General features: G+C 35.2%; 1 protein-coding gene across 2 annotated transcripts in view; it reads right to left on the bottom strand.

The window, feature by feature from the left end:
• TSC22D2 (TSC22 domain family member 2) overlaps window positions 1–19,306 on the bottom strand; it is a 45,632-nt gene that overhangs the window by 21,903 nt on the left and 4,423 nt on the right. Inside the window, exon 2 of one of the 2 annotated variants that reach the window (XM_036243274.1) lies at window positions 10,054–10,125. The exons of the other annotated variant lie outside the window; for it this stretch is intronic. Within the exon in view, the coding sequence (XP_036099167.1) occupies window positions 10,054–10,125 (72 nt within the window). The remainder of the gene's footprint in view (window positions 1–10,053; window positions 10,126–19,306) is intronic. 2 annotated transcript variants of the gene reach the window in all.

The following is a 19,306-nucleotide window of genomic DNA, read 5'->3' as shown; positions in this document are numbered from 1 at the left end:
ATTTGTCAAAGCACAGCCTTATAATGTAATCACCTGGTGAAGGCAAAAACCCATATTTATGAAGATAAATAATAAAGTTGTGGTCATTTTATAAACACATTACCGAAATGGTTTTTAAAGTTTTAGTGCAACTTTTGTTTCCTATCAACCAAAATACTATTGTATTTTTTTAAATGTTATTTCGATAATTTACTCTTTTGTGGGACAAGTCCCACGAGAAGATACAAAACCTAGCCATATTAAGCAAAGTGAATGCTCCCTAAAACATACGTATGCTAGTGGTTTGTTTGTAAGTGGTTTGTAGTGGTTTGTAGTGGTTTGATGAGCTGGCCGTTTAAAGAACAGACTATCTGACACTTATTTAAAAGGCCTGCCAACAACAGTATGGTCATGATAAACACCTGGAAAGTCTTTGGAAAACAGAATTTAAACCAGCCATAAGAAGCAAATTTAGTTATTTCACCATGAAACTTACAGAAAAAAAAATTTAAGAGTGTGTGTATTATACAAATGCACAGTAAATTTTGAACTTATACATTTAGAAAAATATAAAACTTCTATATTAAAATTTTCCTCAGCATGCATTTTCTTTCTTTTTTTTTTTTTTTTAATCCTCACCCGAGGACATTTTTCCATTTTTTGTTCAGACAGAGCGGGAGGGGGAGAGAGGGAGAGAGAGAGAGAGAGAGAAACATCGACGTGAAAGGGACACATCGAGTGGCTGCCACCCGCACGACCAACCAGGGCCGGGGACAAACTGCAACCGAGGTACATGCCCTTAGCAGGAACCGAACCCGGGTCTCTCTGGACCACAGGCCGACGCTCTAACTGCTGAGCCAAACTGGCCAGGGCTTATTCTTTTTTTTTAAATTTTCAGCATGCATTTTCAAAATTAGTTGCTACCAAGTACAGGGGTCACACCTGAAGAGTTCCAATCACTAAATTCTTCCTTATTAAAACTCTAAAATAAATTTAGGTAACTGAAAGGCTTGTGGATGAATTAAGAGTAATTAAATATCCTTTAAAAATTAATTTGAAATGAGAAATGTCCTAAAAATGAGTATTTACTTAGAAATCTGTTCTAATATATCAATAATAATCTTGAATCTGTCACAAGATTGCGATAAAAAACAAATCTTGATAATTTCTGATAGTTATTTCTTTTTCAATTTGGGAAGAGGAAATCCCATTTAACTGAGAATATACTATTAAAAGTTCTTACAGTATAGTCCAGCAAGAACTAAGCTTAAGTTACCATCATTTAGATAGTTTTATGTCAAATTTATATTTATAAAACAAAATAGAGCATGGGAGCAAAAAGGTAGATGACTTGCAATTTCCAAGTGGTTATTTGAAAAACGATATATGAAATCAAGTAAACTTAAAAGTGGTCCTAAAGAAACTATTTATTTAAATAAATATGCTTAGTTTCGTTTGATACAAAATTTCAAGTGTAAACCATTCTTTAAATAAAGTTCACCACACAGTTTTGAGAAATCCTAGGCAGAGTAAATCAATGCTTGCTTCTCTAGCTGTCAGAAACGCTTATATTTGAATGAAGAAAGGGGAAAACGGAGCAACCCTGTATGCCTCCAATAAGTTACACCCAGTCTGTCTTTCCATACATTATGGATTGGGAAAACAATGCTAGAAATATTGAAGATAAACTTATGGAAAAAAAATTAGTCCAAACATATCTAATAGAATGAGAAGACTAGAAAGATTGTTCCAAGAAATTCACATATAAAAAGACATACATAAATACAGGAAACCTCATATATCTGTGGGTGAGCCAAGATACCATATATATAAAAAAAAGTTGTTTAGCATGTTATGCATTATAGCAAATGCATCTACTGGTCGAAGATATGCAAAATATATAGCTTAAAATTTTTTCATTAATACCGTTTTGAAAAACAGTTCTAATAAGATAGGTTATTAATATTTCTAACAGGTCATGTTTATTCACAAATTATTTATACTCCTCATTCTTTCAAAAGTAAGAACAGTTTATAGAGATAAAAAACCCCAAAATCTCCCAAAACTGGGGGTGGGAAAAATGGAAAAGTAAACGAAAGCCAGTTATATATTACTCAAATATACGCAATAATAACCTGCATGCAGGCTTTACTAACAGAAAGCCAAATATTTGACTCTGAGCTTTTGTTAATAGCTAACATAAAAGAAATATAACTGTTCTTAAAGTTTAAGATACCATCACATATTATATTTTTAAGAACTGATATATCATTTCTTGAAACAAAGTATGTTATAATCATCCCAGGCATACCAAACTAATATATATATCCCCCTCCCCCCAAAGTTAGCAATATCTAAAACAGAAACAGTTGCTGCAAATAAACACAGAAATTTTCTAAAGCTCAATGGTTAATAGTCACTGTGAACAGAAGGAATGGGATTAGTCAGACCAATTCTTTTCCTTCCTTGTTCTCCTTCTAATAGTGTGGGGTCTTGGGAGAGACTACTTTATTTATCTTGATATTACCAAGTAGATATGTAAAAAGATACATTTTTGGATTTCAGGACACAGGTTATATACACCATTATTTCTGGGCCAATTATCACAATTAAAAAGATTACAATGAGCACCTTCTGAATCTTTAAGTATTTATAATGATCCTCAACTTAGAAAACAATCAGGAAACAAAACAGTATAAAAATGCTATTTCTTAAGGATATTTATCAATTAATACACATTTAAATTTGTCAAATATGAAAAATATCTTAAAAGTAGTCAACTGATACCTAAACACAGAAGCTAATTTTTAGTAAGCTAACACATTTAAATGTGTTATATCAATCACAAAATCTAATATGTCGATTTAGAATATTAATATGTGTGCATGAACACACACACACAAACATCAGCTAGAATATAATGCCATTTCTCTCATCTATCAACTCAAATCTTAATGAAAACAAAAAATTAAAATAATTTCACTTAGTATTTTTTCCCAAAAGGTTGCCAAACTATCTGCAGATTTAAATACACTGAAGTATAACTTTAAAATTTTAAATCATTGAGGACTAGAATGGAAGCAAAACAAAACAGATGTTATTATTTGTTCTGGTTCCACAATTCCAGGCTATATTTAAATTTCCTTCTCATCTGAACAAGTTCAGCATGAGGTTTTTCTTAAAAAGCTATGCTACAGAGTTCTACGTTTTATAGAAAAAGTAAATTTGGTTTAGCAAATTAACACACAAGTTGCCATTCTTTTCAAAGGTTTGGTTTACTTAAAACCCATCTGGTGAAAAGTAAAAACAAAAGAAGCAATGACACCTTACCAACTATGTCCACCTTTTTCAACTGTTCCTCAAAATTTACCCTGAAAATAATTACCATGACCTATCAACAATAGGCTGTGATGACTTATGTTGATAAAACTACTAAGTAAAGAGGAAGGTGGTAAACACCTGAGTAGAAGCATGTACTAATGGAAGAACCATTAATAATTTATCACCAATTCTAAAGTTCAATCATGTGCTGAAAATAATGTCATCAGTCCCATGCTACATATAAATATATAAGTCAATCTATCTTCAACTTCTTCTAGCCTTAACTTCTCTACCAAGCTGCAGGGCTGCAGCTCCAGCTGTATCCCAAGTATTTCCACCTTGACTTTCTGTTAGCTCTTCAACTCATCCAAAAGTAGCTAAAAACACAATCTCATCACGATTTTCTTCTTCCCAAACCAATTCTTTCACTAAAACTTCAAATGGTACCATCATTCCCTCAGTCAATTAGGGTTGACATTTTGGAGTCAAATTTGACTGCTTCCCTATCATATCCAATCCATTGTAAAATTATATAATTTCTACCCTCTGATAACCACGCTTTCCTTATCTCCATTGCCTGATCAAGGCCTTCATTACCTTTCTAGTATCTTTCCAACCCAAGATCTTTTCTCTGTTGTCTTCAAATGTTTATGTACCAGTCAAATGTAACCATTCTCATCACATAAGCCCTGTACTTTCACAGTGGTTCACAGTATTTCCTCTAACTGGAATGCTCCCTTTTCCTCAGTTCTTCAACTCTTCACGACAAAATTCTACTCACCTTTAAGGTTCCAACCCAAAAAGCCACCTCCTAATGAAGAAGCTTGACCAATCACTCTAGCTGTACTTGAGAGGCATAAAATGCTTGAATTTTGTTTTTCTTTATTGTTTTAGAGAGTAAGGAAGAAAGAGGGAGAGAGAGATGGAAACCTTGATGAGAGAGAACATTGACTAGACACCTCCTGCAACCCCCCACTGGGGATTTGGCCCACAACCTGGGCACGTGCCCTGACCGGGAAACAAATCGGAAACCTCTTGGTGCATAGGTTGATGCTCAACCACTGAACCACACCAGCCGGACAAATACTTGAATTTTAAATGATAGTCATCACTTTCAAACATGTGATAATGTTTTTACCTATCTTTTTCCCTATTAAGACACAGCTCATTGGTTTCCCTACTTGGGACCACAATTTAATTGCCTATGATATGGGATTCTTTCCTAACAGCTAATAGTTTGCTAGCCTTCCATTCCTTAAGCAAACATACAACTCTCTGAGGTTTTCTGATAATCGTGTCCAATAATGACAAAAAAGAAGCTCAATTCTAATGCTTTTCTTACCTCTTTTCCATTTAGAACTAAATAAGAAAAATAAAACTCCACAGAGTAGGCATTTTTAAAAATTTGTGGAATATAATAAAATAAGCCAATGAACAAAATAGAGCTGGAGACGAGGAAACACAGAACAGATGGACAAACCTCAGAGGGAAGAGGATGGCTGGGGGGGGGGGGAGCAGGAAGAGATAAACCAGAGAACTTATGTACATATATGCAGAACCAACGGACACAGACAACAATAAGGTGAAGGGGGAAGGAATAGACGCAGGGTGGAGGGTGTCAATGGGGGAAAGGAGGGACATCTGTAAAAAAATTAATTAATAAAAAGAAAAACAAGTAAATAAAAGTAATCGGCTTCAAACCTCGCTCAAAGTGAACATTCCTGATCAACAGCCAGGAAGATAGCTTTATTATTTCTAGGGATGGCAACTATTTTCCAGGGGGCCCATCCACTTTTAGAAAGTAAGCTCTAGCCTGCCTGTTAAAACACCCACTTGGTTGTTCAAATAGGGTATAAAGAAAGCAGATTGTATCTAGTTAGCTTTGTACTTGGCATAACTATCCTATAGAAATGGAGCACAACAGGTCCATCACCATCTTTTCCTGTTTACTGTAGTTATAGAAACACTGTCTAAAATGTCATTAACTTTTGGGGCAGGCCTGCCATTTGCCAGCCAGGTCTATAAATGCACTCAACTAACACACCAAGGTATTTCCTACTCTACCTATTCAACCTTCCTGAATTTACACACAAGTTCTCTCAATTTCTATTCATGCTTCAGATGATTACATTTATAAATGCTGTCATCTAGTAATAGCTATGACTTCCTGCTTTAATGTCATCTGAACATTTTAGCTTTTCATCTAAATCTGAGAGCCAGCACTAAAAGGTGACAGGTCCTTAAAAATTTGTCCTCTAATGTTTAGTGTCTTTATCCTCTACCTGATATTCTTTACTGCAATAGATAAAAGTGTAATCAAATAATAAATCATGTAAGTACTAGATACAAATTATTAGGGTATATATTTGGGGTGGTTATAAAACAGTCCAGATTCCTATCCTCAAGGTACTTAATAATATATCACTAGGAGAGGGCATTAAACCAGTACCAATCTCAAACAAGTGACCCACTATTGGTGATTTAAAAAAAAAATTTTTTTTTTATCCTCACCCGAGGACAATTTTGCATCCATCTTCAGACAGAGTGGGAAGGAAAGAGGGGGGCAGAGAGAGAGAGAAACATCGATGTGAGAGAGACACATCGAGTGACCGCCACCCGCGTAACCTCAACTGAGGCCAGGGACAAACTGCAACTGAGGTACCTGCCCCTCGCGGGAACCGAATGCAGGACTCTCTGGTCCACAGGCTGACACTCTAACCACTGAGCCAAACCAGCCAGGGCAACTATTGGTGATTCTTTAAGATCATGTAGTTCAGATCTACAATTATGCTGAATCATATGCATGAATGCAAACATAATACTGGATCAAAAAGGGCAGAAACAAAATATATAATGAAAGATTCCATTTATTAGAAGTCAGTTTGAGGAAGAGAAGTGATAGGAAGGGGTCATGAAATGTATACTATTCTGTATCTTGATCTGGGTACTGGTCACACAGGTATGCTCATTTATAAGTGAATACAAGTTATACTTTTCTGATTCAAATTATACTTCCATAAAAATATTTTAAATAAGACTTATAATGAGCATTTGAAAAATAGACTAGCCAAGGTCTGATACCTGAGTTTTACCATCTGGGTTAACAAGTACTGGTGGGTGTTAGTGATGAAGCTTCGTAGAGGACGAGTAAAACAAAACACTCTCATACAAGCAGCTTAATTCTGATTTACTCCTAATTTCCAAAATAAAACCTCTTAGGGAAAAGTGATAGAAAATACTAGAAGCCTTTTCTAACACAAAATACTTTAGGTTATTTAAACAAGAATATTTTTTAATCTAATAATTTTAAAACTAGTTATGAGTAATTACTGTATACAATTTAAGCAAAATCATCAAGTATCTAGTAAAAGACATACCATAAACTTACTTAGACATTACCTTTTAGTTAATAACCCATGTGTACTACTTTACTTATATTAAAACATTGGTGCTATCATAAGGAAGGACAAGCTAAGTCAAGGGGATGGTGCAACTACCAACTATAACTCTCTTCTTAACTACATTTATACATTTTCTTCATTAAGGCAGAAATACTGTAAGTTGTTTATCAAGTAGGTTAAATCCTTACAAACGACCTGATTTTAGTCTACCTGACCTAAAGTTTCTTCCTTCTAGTACTCCTTTACCTAACTGACCTGGTATTTTTGTTTTGTTTTGTTTTTTATCCTCACCCGAGGACATTTTTCCATTTTTTGTTCAGATAGAGTGGGAGGGGGGAAGGGAGAGAAACAGCGACGTGAAAGGGACATATCGAGTGGCTGCCACCCGCACGACCCAAACAGGGCCGGGGACAAACCACAACTGAGGTCTGTGCCCTTAGCGGGAACTGAACCTGGGTCTCTCTGGACCACAGGCCGATATCAGTATCTATTGTCCTTATATTTAGTGGCTTCAGTTGAATGATTCTCTGAGGACTTTGCAAATGACAAATGGGAAAGCCAGAAAACAGTGATAGTACCTACAGGAAAGGGAAAGGAAAAAGAGTATCTAAATACAGGCAGAAGTGGACTGATTGCTGAAAAGCTTCTCAACTTGGTAGTTCTAATTTAAATAGGGAAGAAAACAGAGGGGTCATGAGAGAATTCTAAGTCAATGTGAGAAAGGTATATTAGTTACTTACATTTTGATTAAAAGATACTCTGTGAAAAGAATCCTAGAACAAGATTTCAGTCTTTCAAGTAAGGCAAAATCAGGGTCTTCAGGTTTCTAGGGCGGGCTTAATGAAAACTGGCATAGAGCTTAGAAGCTGCTCCTACTGAAAATGATTTCCAAGATTTCATAAATAGGAACCTTAATAGGCAAATTCATACCTCAAAACAAGTAGATGATGTAAAGGATTCGCAGTTCCTTAAACTCTTGAATGGTCCTATTTAATAGAATCATCCCAGCAAAATACTTACTTGCCAAATTAGTTGTAAAATTTTTTAGAATTCGAAATTTATAATAGTAAAAAATAAACAAGGCAATTTGGTGAGATCTAACACAAAACGAGGTCAGAAGAAGTTATAATATTTTTTAAAGCTTAACACACACAAACCTTCAACCCCTTCCTGCAATGAGAAAGAATAAATAGTCCCACAATACTTTTTAGCTAATTAAAAAGTCTGTAGATGTCTGCCAAGTGAAGTTGTAGATGTGTTGTAACTAATAAAGCTAGCCACTACTACTCTTCTCAATTGAAAATTTAATAAGCTGGTTAAAAAGTTAAAAGGAAGCCACTAATCAGTTTCTACCAGGTGGGGCTTGTCACCTCGGTAATAACAGGCCAATTTACAGTGAAGAATGGCTGATTATATTCTGGCTTTAACATACTATAGACATGTATCCGTTTACTTGGACAATTGGCTCCAAAGAGAAGAGAATATATTTTCAACTCATGAGAAACTATAGCTACAGCAACTTGCCTCATTTCTGATACCTTAAATGTTTCTGGTCTCTAAAAAAGAAAACAGATAAGGAGCATATCGCTGTAAAAACAAATGAGGAGCAGGCAACTTCTATAGTTGTTTTATAATGAAACAAAAAAATCTTTTAGTATTAAATCCAAATTATAAAAAAACCCCTCAAACCTTTCTATGTTGATTTGATGAAAACAATAGATATTTTTCATATTGATGTCATGGCAGCTCACAAAAATTAGCTATTTGAAATAAACTACCATACATTTAAAAACTATTCTTCCATTCCTATATAGAGTGCTATTTTTCGTTTTTCTAAGGGAAAAGTATAAAATATATCCCAAAGTACTCACCCTGGCTCTATCTGCTAAGTCATTCGAATGATTAAACCTCCATGCTTGTTTCATGCCACAATTTACATTTATGTCTTAATTTATTGCTGTAGCAGAAGAATTTTATTTATTTTAGCTTAACAATTTAAAAACTGAATTTATAAATATGGTACTATAAATTTTAAAACTTTCTGTACTACAAGTATTAAAAAACATTTTTAGTAAGGAACACATCACAAAAATGATAGTTAGAAAATTTCTTTCGAGTGACACACACAGCAAATCAAGCCAAAGAATTAAAAGACTGTTACCATTTCTAGGCAACGTGAACCATGTCTTAACATGACACGGTGAGCATGACATGCACTTAGCAATACTCTTTTCAATGAAAGAGATGGAGTTGAGCCCATGAGTGTAACCCAAACTATGCCAGAGGACACAAGTGCGTTGCCAGGCAGAGTTAAAAGAATTTTACAAAGCTTTGTGAGAATTTAAAAAATATCGTTTGCGCTCAACTTCTATTAATTAGACAAAAACTGATGGAGTGCTAATACATATTCAGCAAAATAACTCAACAGAGCATATACTACTTAAAATGTGTATTAAGCAGAAAGATAAACCAAAGTATCTTTTACCATAAATGAACTCAAGACTTCATTCAATATTTTTAAGTTAAAAATTAAAATTACACATTTCTGTGAGAAAACAAACTGTTTTAGGGGTTTACAAAAAGTAATGCAGATCTAGTGAATTCTAGCAAACACGCCTGATTGTAAAGTTTCTTGCCAAAAGTTAAACAACGACTACTATGTTTGATTCCTTGGTCTTGTCTCTCCTCCAATTTCTTTCTTTCTTTTTTTGTTTAATCCTCACTCGAGGACATTTTCACATTTTTTTTGTTCAGATAGAGTTGGGGGGGGGGAGGAGAAACATCGACATGAAAGGGACACACTGAGTGGCTGCCACCCGCACAACCCAACCAGGGCCGGGGACAAACTGCAACCGAGGTACGTGCCCTTAGCGGGAACTGAACCCAGGTCTCTCTGGACCGTGTGCCGACGCTCTAACTGCTGAGCCAAACAGGCCAGGGCGTCTCCTCCAATTTCTTAACATAAAACATTTTGCTTTGAGTCACTAAGGCTTTTACAGAGAAATAAAAATAGTACAAAATTAAAATAACTGCAGGTAGTTTATTTCATAGAATATATTTTTACATTAAAATATACAAGGGTAAGGAAATACTTCATATAATAAAATCCAATAGAATATGTAAATCCTTCCAAAAATAAATCTAATTAAAAGTTCAGTAAGAAGAAATAGTTATATTCTATTTAAAATATAGACTGTCCTTTTGGTTTATTTTGCTGCTTTGTCCCATGCTAGATACGTGATTCCCCCCTAAAATAACAAAGATCAGTTTTAGTGATGAGAAACCAGTACAGTGCAAAGCAATTCATGCATACACCTATGCATGTATGCATTCCATATACAAGTATTCATACCTATCCCAGAGGCTCTTTGATTCCTGAAACGTGTTCACATGGAACGCTTGGTAGAAAGCAGTTGAAGGATTCCTGTGAGATCCAAGAGTCAAATGGAAACGAAGTTGAGAAAATACAGTAAAATCACTACTGTTCAAAAAAGGATGGAAGATTACAGATTTTTAATACAGTGTAACAGCCAGAAGAGAGAGAGGGAGCGACAGAGGAGGCGCCACAATAAGGTTGCTGAAAAGCATTCTGAAAGAAATTAAAGCTGGACAAAATCCAGCAGGCCCTCACAATTCAGGATCACAGTTCTAAAAGAAAGGGGTAATAGAAATCGAATCAAATATTAAGTAGTATTCAATTGCTTGTGGATACACGTTTATCTACATATGAATATGACCAGTTCACTGACTAATGAACACTACTCTTTATCAGATGCCTTCATAAATTCCTATGTTTAGCAGTTTAATAAACCTGTTCTGAGGTACATGTAGAATAAGTTGTACCTTCATAACGCAAACATTCTTCATAGGATCTATTTGATAGGGTTTGACGATGAACAATGAGTCCTCTTCTAGGTTGGACTTGACAAAATTTCCACATTCAGAATCCATTTATTTATGTGTGGTTTCTTTGAGTTAGAGCAAAAAATAATTGTATGGCAGCTTTCTAATTTCTAGCATTAGTAGTGTTCCCCTTTAAGGGGTAACAGCGTATGTACCTTAATTACCTTCCATTTCTACTATTCCCTGGGGACACTTTCCCTAGGGCTATAACCACAGAATCTTAACTGATGGGCTCATTTGGGCAAGCTCCCAGCAAGCATGATTCACCTCACATCTCAGGAGTGGCTTCTCAGGGGACTAAACTTTTGACAAACCTGATCTCTAATAGTTTCCCCTCCTGCTCGGCATATTTCTAAAGTCTCTCCCACCCCAACCTGTACATTAGGAAACTAACAAAAAACTTGAAATATCAATTCTAAAATTCTTGATCCATGCTGAATAACAGCAGCAAGCTAAGAATATGAGTAATTATATATATACTGGACACTACTCTAAATGTTTGACATTTATTAACTCAATTCTGCAACAGCCCTAATAGTAGGTGCTATTACTATACCCATCTCACAGACAAGAAACTGGGTCAGATAGGACTAACTTGCCTCATGTTATAGTAGGTAGCAATCTGGTCCCAGAGTTCAAGCTTTTAACCTCTATGCTAAACAACCTCTCTAGGTCTATCATTTTATCAGTTAAATAATGCAGAGTGGTTTAAGAACCAGGACTATATGTAAAGCTCCTGGTGCATAGTCGATGCTCAATAAATGACAGCTATTATTTCATCATCAAAATGAGGTTCAGATACAATATAACAATTCTGAGACCTAATAGGTACTTTAAGAGAGTCTCTGTGGTATTAATGGTACAATAAGAAAACTATATTCAAGTTCTACTAGAATAGCAACCAAGTATTAGTGATCATCAAACAAAACAAATAGAATTCTATGACTTCAAAAATCAGATTAAGACTCATTGTTTTATCTACTGAAGTTTTAAAAGACATTTTTAATTTTAACTAGTAGGGTACCTTAGATGATCCAAAACTAGGAAAGGTAGACAGACTCTACATGCCAGAGTGTCACCGAAGCAACTCTGATTAATTAGGGGTCTTCAGTATGTGTACTTCTCTTTGCTTGTCCTAAACTTCTTTCTATTCTTTTAACCCTTTCTTTACTTTTCTCTTGACTAGGATCTAAGGCAATCTATGGCATCATTAGACCTCCTAATAGCAAGCAAGGATTAAGAGGCTGCTAACTACTGTTTACTTAGCAGCTTGTATCCTCTAAAGATATATTTGCCAGGCCTCTCTTTTTCACTGTACTTAGAATCAGTCTGCCAAATTAAATGAAAGCCAACTGAATCAATTGAAAACTCAATTTGGCTTTTTTACAAGGCTTACCCAGGACCATATGGGAACAAGTATGCTATTCACACAGGTCTGTTTGGAGACCTTGGGTTTAAGATAAACAGAATGACTTAAAATGAAAGGTAGTAAACATAAGAGAGTAACAAAGAGTAAAATTGGAATTTCTTCTGCAAGTCTGAAATTTAAAATTCATTAGCATATCTGTAATATATTTATGAAAATGGCATTCTTTTTTTTATTCTCACCCGAGGACATTTTTCCATATTTTGTTCAGACAGAGTGGGAGGGAGAGAGAGGAAGAGAGAGAGAGAGAGAGAGAGAGAGAGAGAAACATCGACATGAAAGGACACATGGAGTGGTTGCCACCCGCACGACCAACCAGGGCCGGGGACAAACTGCAACCGAGGTATGTGCCCTTAGCGGGAACCGAACCAGGGTCTCTCTGGACCGCAGGATGACGCTCCAACCGCTGAGCCAAACCGGCCAGGGCGAAAATGGCATTCTTTAAAAGAACTTCAGATCCCAACTTTGTAAAAACATATACATATATTTAATTGGGATCAAATTCATATGCCAAATAAACTAATTTTAAATAAAGTCATATGATTTAAGTTAGTGAAATTCCAGTATTTTTTATAGCACAGACTAATAATGAAATGTTCTCATAAGTCAAATGTAGAAGTGAAAAAAGAACTTATTTGCAGTTAGTTGTGTATCTTGGGGTGAGAAAAGAACCTGTGAAATAAAATACTATAAATGAGCCTAAATGTCAGAACAAATACACTTACGTTGCTAAAGTTTGCAGTTAACAATCACTTTCTACATATATTCAAAATAAAGAAACTATATGGAGTTACACAATCTATGTACTACAGAAAAATTTAAAGAGTGTAGATCCCAAGGTTAAAGACAGTGGTATAAAATACAAAATTTTTGTTTTCTGGAATACCTCAGCTGGGATGTTACTCATAAAACTGAGGAATCTGTAGCAAACTGTAACAAGAATTAGTCTCAAAACATTAATAGGCATAGATTAAATGAGTCAAGTCTGTGAAACCTAACTGATCAAGAACTTCCTAAGAGCCATTTGTAAATACTGAGGTCTGATCATTTTTCAAAACCAGTGAACAAAGTATATTCTTTTCTCCCTGACTTTTATATATTAGTCTGTCATGTTAATTTCCAAATACACGAAAATAATATATCAGAAAGTTGACTCAAATGTGACACATGTCTACTTGCTTTACTAAGATACGATCTGTGTAGGGTAACTAAAACAAAGAGAAAAAAACATACTTATATACTATACCTCAAACTAAGCTACAAAAATCGTTGAAGTTTAAAGGACGAGGTACATACATGAATTTCTTCTTCTCTTATGTCAAAACTCAACCTTAGGGAGATCTCTAAATAGAAACCAGGGAAATACAATAAACAGAGAAACAACAAGGGCCACCTCCAACATTATTATCTGGAGATTTTAAATGATTAAATATATCTTTTAGGTAAAGGGTTACAATACAACAGATCAATGGATACAGGTTTTTCTTCCTCCTATCTTATAATCAGCAAAATAATAAAACAAAATTCTGTGAATATCCAAGAACACTGGCTTTGGAGTCAGAAAGCCCCAGTCTGAATTTATGATTTGCTACTCAGAGCCTTAGTTGCTTTAATTGATAAAGAGGGGACAGAAACACTTCCTTAGAGTTACTTAAAAGATTAAATCAGCCCAGCTGGTGTGGCTCAGTGGATTGAGCGTTGGCCCATGGACTGAGAGGTCCTGGTTCCATTCCTGGTCAGGGCACATGCCCAATCCCCAGTAGGGGGTGTGCAGGAGGCAGCGGGTCAATGTTTCTCTCTCACATCGATGTTTCTCTCTCTAAAATAATAAAAACATATTTAAAAAAGATCAAATCAGATTATGTATACATAAGGCCTAACACAAGCTTGGTTTGTGTTTAATAGGGTTACAGTTTTCAAAACAGTTGTGCTGTATGAAAAACTGATTTTTGGTAGACTATCTTAACATATACGAAAATATTTCATCATTATTAAGGTAATATTGGGGCAACAGAATACTTAAGCGAGAGCCAGATCAAGCAGGCTGTTCAGCACTTCCCGTTGGATGAGAACCTGACTCCTGGGACTCAGCGCTCTCCCAGGATTTCCTCATACAAAATCTTACCACAAGATTTTAATTAAAAATAGGATACTCACTGAAAAGTTTACTGTAATGGTTCCAAGATACATACTACTTTAACAATAAAAGCTTCAAGAAATACCTTTAATAGCAGCCATGCACTAATGATAAAAATCTCAATTTCTTATGATGACATTTAAGCCCATCACTTTGGTTCCTGTCAAATTAATCACATCATTTCCCAAATCTGACACAGTTATACAAACTGCATTCTCCCTGTACTTGGAAAATCATCCCCTTCTTTTATCAGTGGACTAATACGAATGATCCATTTTTAAAAATCCTCGCCCAAGGATATTTTTTCCATTGACTTTTAGAGAGAGTGGGAAGGGGAAAGAGAGGGAGAGAAACATGGATGTGAAAAGGATGTCAGAGAGACATATTGATTGGTTGCCCCCCCTCCCCGGGGGTTAGGGATGGAACCTGCAACCGGGACTCAAACCTGATTCTAAACAGAGTCAAATCAGCCAGGGCACGAATGACCCTTTCAAGAGTCAAGAATTCGCCTCAGAGAATGCTCAAGTAATAAGGGGTTGCTTCTGAGTACAGCTACTGGGTGGCGGGAGGAAAGAGATGTCAGAGAGGCTTTTTATACTCTCGCACATTTTGAATTTTAAATTGTCTAAATATATTACCTATGCAGAGAGTAAATGAAAGTGTAAGTCAATCTAACTACTTCCTCCCCACATCAATCTGATGTATAGATATCATAAATTGTTTCCATTAGCACCTTATATTTACTAACTATTTTCATATAGCCTGAGATCTTTAAGGGAGAATAGTTCTATTTCTATATCCCAGAGCTTACTACCTACAGAGAGCACAAAGATAATTGAATGCTTGACATATCATTGCTTTAAATGTTTTCTTAGGCATTCAACCTACTTACTGGGTATTTGTAAACTTCATTAAAAAATGTATTTTTATCCTCACCTGAAGATATGTCTTTATTTTTAGAGAGAGAAAGGGGGAAACATCTATGTGAGTGAGAAACATCAACGGGCTGCCTTCTGCGCACGCTCCCCTGGGAATCAACCCGCACTCCCTCAGGGTGGAACCTGCACCCAGGTATGTACCCTGACTGGGAATGGAACTCGAGACCTTAGGTATACTGAAGGATAAGGAGCCACACCAGCCAGGGCAGTAAACCTCATTTTTTGGTCACACAATAGTTTGGTGGTAGGTAAAGGGTTTGACAAGGGAAAGGGTGAAGTAGGCAGCTCTATTATGAAACATGTCTAAATGTATGAACACATACATAGGGAACTTCAAAAACCCGATCCAGTCTCATTGTCTAGTTTTACTAATGAGGAAAACTGAGATGTTAAATAACTTAACCAAAGAAACCAGCTAAGTGGTAGAAGAGCCAAGATTAAAACACAATTTGCCGTACTTCTGGCTTAAAACAATGTCTGCCCTTCTGATTACATTCATTCCAAGCAATTACACTTTCAGACCAAAACTGAAGACTCTTGGTATGATCTGTATGTCAAGGGGTGATCTGGGAGAGCAGTTTGAACACTGAGGCATTGATGTTTCTAAGATGTATGCCTGCCATACGTACTGTCTTATGCTATGTACGGATTGTTCACAAATTACTTGCATAACTCATTTAATTCTCTCAAACTCTAAAAGGGAGATATTATCCCCATTTTTTCATATGGGGAAACAAGAGGCTTAGAAGGCTAAATAAATAGCTTAAGGACAGATGACTCAAGTATGAAGGAAGCAAAGTTGGATTTTGTCCCAGGCATCTCTGACTCCATTGTCTGTAATGATCAGTCATATAATATGCTAATGCATAATTAAACACACCATTGATTTTCTTTGAACAACAGCCTCCCTCTCTGTTTCTGTTTTTGTTTTGTTTTCAAAGGCTAGGTAGACCATATACCATACAAGGATTTGTTTTGGTTTATTTTAGAAAACCATTCAGTAAAACTGAATTCTAATTCTACTTTGGAAAGTAGTTGGCTTTAAACTTTGCTTTGAGTATCCTTCATTCAAAAATTAAATAACTTACTTGTGTAATAATGAAGAGAGATAGCCTAAAACATTAAAAAAATAACATTTAAAATATACCAGCAGTATTTACATTAATCAGTTTTTCTTCTATACATCAATAATCTTCAGTGAAAGGAGGCTTTACACAATTTGACATTCGAACTTCACTTGTGTGTCTGGCCTACTCTAATTAGTATATATTAGCAAGAGGTTTACTACTAATCTGTGTACTAGGTGAATTTATTAAAATTAATTCAATAATCTGCAGATTTTTATATAACCATCATATTGTAAACGTAGAACTTAAAGAACGAGAGTTCATTCTTTTAAACAACTGTTAGCTTGGGTACAAAGAAAACTAAAAACTTATATCTGATTTTGGGCATTAAATCTGAAAGGTAAGCAATCCAGAGTGGCATAGGTGAAATTTAATCCACGTGACTTAGAAATAGAAATTATGTACATACTTTTGACAGGTAAGGCAGACCATCAATATATCTTTGATAATATCAGTCATATTTGAAATGTATACACTAAAATATATAATGAAAATCTTTATGAAAGAGTCCCAATTTTTGTCTTAAGAATTAAGATTAAGAATATAATAAATATTGAGTAATTTGATATGTTCAGGAATTGCTATGAAAAGACCTAAATGTTATAAATGATTCAGGTATGCATATTCTTTGTGGATGTAATTCATATTATACCCTCTTAAATAGCAGCCTCAAATCACAAGTCCACTGGTTTAGTATTTAAAAAAAAACCCAAATCTGAATGATTTATTTTAAGAATTGTGTCACATATACTCCTTTAATACCATCAATTATAACAATTTCTTATTAAAAATCTGCTCTTCCCAGTAATAAGAAATTACTTAAGGAACATCATCATTCAGGCTACATTTAACCAGACTTGTTTATTTAAAAGCTCTCCATACTAAGTATTTAAAGAAATGCAATTAAGAAATAAACAGTATCTGTTCAGAAAAAGAAATACATACTGGTCAAACAGCTATTAGAAGAAGGAATTAGACTATGGGTCCTCATGAGTAACACAGGTTCCTATTCCCTCTGAGACCACATTTCATGCTATTTCACTGTATTTTCTCTGTGGTCACTCTCTACCCCAACCCCCCTCCCAAATTTTTTCATTTTAGGAAAGAGAAGTCAAGATCGTTTTATACTCCCCTATCAATCATTCCTCAGGAAAGAGATTCATTTTGTGGTTTCTTTACCATCTGGTTGGTGGGACTGCTCTTTGCTACTAGAGGACACTAGAGAGCATGACTGAGCCTTTGGTATGGCTAAACACTAAACACCACTCCAAATTAGCAAGTACCAGATCCATAAATCTGTATCATGTTTTACTATTTTCAAATTAGTGCTATCAAACAGATTGGCATTACATTTATTCTCAGGAATGAGAAAATATATATGCCCCACTACCAGTACTGTAAAAAATGACTTCTCATAAAGGCGATTAAGTTCAAGATACTCTCTTTCCACTACAAGGAAAAAACAGGGGTAACTAAAATTGTTACTTGGAGTATGTCTCATTCTTACACATACAAGCCCATGTTTTCTAAAAAGTTAATTAATGTTCAATCTTTATGATTTAGTTCACCTAAATTTTAAATAATGCATGTGTCACTGTGAATTTTAAAAAAGGTCACATTCCTGCCCTGGCCAATTTGGCTCAGCGGTTGGAGAGTTGGCCTGTGGACCAGAGAGTCCTGGGTTCGGCTCCTGTTAGGGGCACATACCATAAATAAATAATTAAATAAATAAGTAAGTAAATAAATAAGTAAATAAATAAATAAATAAGCAAGCAAGCAGGCCATATTCCTAGTCACACAAACTCTTGGTTTGGGAATTGCAAGCACTTTTGGATCATCAGCCTTTCTGGAAATCTACGGTAATTTCCTTAATTTCGAGCCATGTTGATGACTAAAGTGGATTTTAGTCACCAACATGGCGCTCTGATGAATGCATCAACATTAGTTTTTATAGTAAACAATATGTCACCCATACACAGGATTTTACACTTGGATTATAACATCCTTGGTAAGAGCACTTAGAGACTTAGATAGGCATAGATGATATCTAGTATGTGATTTAAACATCAACTGTAAAGCTGGAAGAGCAAAATTACCTTCACAATTCAATACAGAGAAAGAATAATAAACTCCCAAGAAATACAGATTTAAGTAAGGAGCTTTCATATCATTTCACTGTATTTAAAGACTAAATATAGTGAGACTTTCAGAACTCTAAGTATCTACAGTGACAGTTCTACCTGTAAAACCTGTACAAACAAAATTTGTATTTATAGCACATACCAGGACACACCACTAACCATTCACAATTTTTAATACTTTTATCAGTAGTAATTAGCAAGCTACACAAATAAAACCATGAACAAGATATGGAGATATCTGCCACTAAGGGATCCTTACAATCATGTTTTCAAAAGTCTTTTGGTTGCAGTTGACAGCTCACAATTGCAGCCATTCGTGAGAGCTCCTGGAACGTGGCCCCCAGAGTCCACGCTGGTCAGCTATCTATGGAAAGTTATCTGTGATGCATTCGTTTTCAAAAAGGGCCAGTGATGTTTTGCAACTCCCCCACTTACCAAAAGGAACTCTGTTATGTGTACAGGTAGTTTAAACAAATTTTGTAACCTTCACTGTAAAACTGGCTACATGATTTTCTATAACTATATTTTCAACCATCATTATATCCTCCAGTTTACACAAAATCAATTGGATGAATCTCAATAACTGACAATATGCCAATGGGCAACGTTAATAACCAAGAACTTTTAGACATTTTCTTACTTTGTATGTACAACCTTTTAAAGGCATGACAATATGATATACTAATATAAGGTCTTTTCTGATTCTTTAAAATAAATGGTCTCAAAATGACCTTGTATTAGGTAATGGAACCAAAATCACAAGATAGAGCTTTCAATATATCAACCTAAATCACCTCAATCGTTTTTGTTCATCTTCTATTTTCCTTCCTTTTCTCAACAAGTTTTTAAAAAACAAACACCTTATTTACAAATATTTTCTTAGGATATGAAATTTGCTTCAACCTATTCATAAAGTTTAAGTCATAAACTGTA

Source organism: Molossus molossus, unplaced genomic scaffold (genome assembly GCF_014108415.1).
Source record: "Molossus molossus isolate mMolMol1 unplaced genomic scaffold, mMolMol1.p scaffold_m16_p_5, whole genome shotgun sequence".
NCBI lineage: Eukaryota > Metazoa > Chordata > Mammalia > Chiroptera > Molossidae > Molossus > Molossus molossus.
This window is presented reverse-complemented; position numbering and strand designations above follow the sequence as displayed.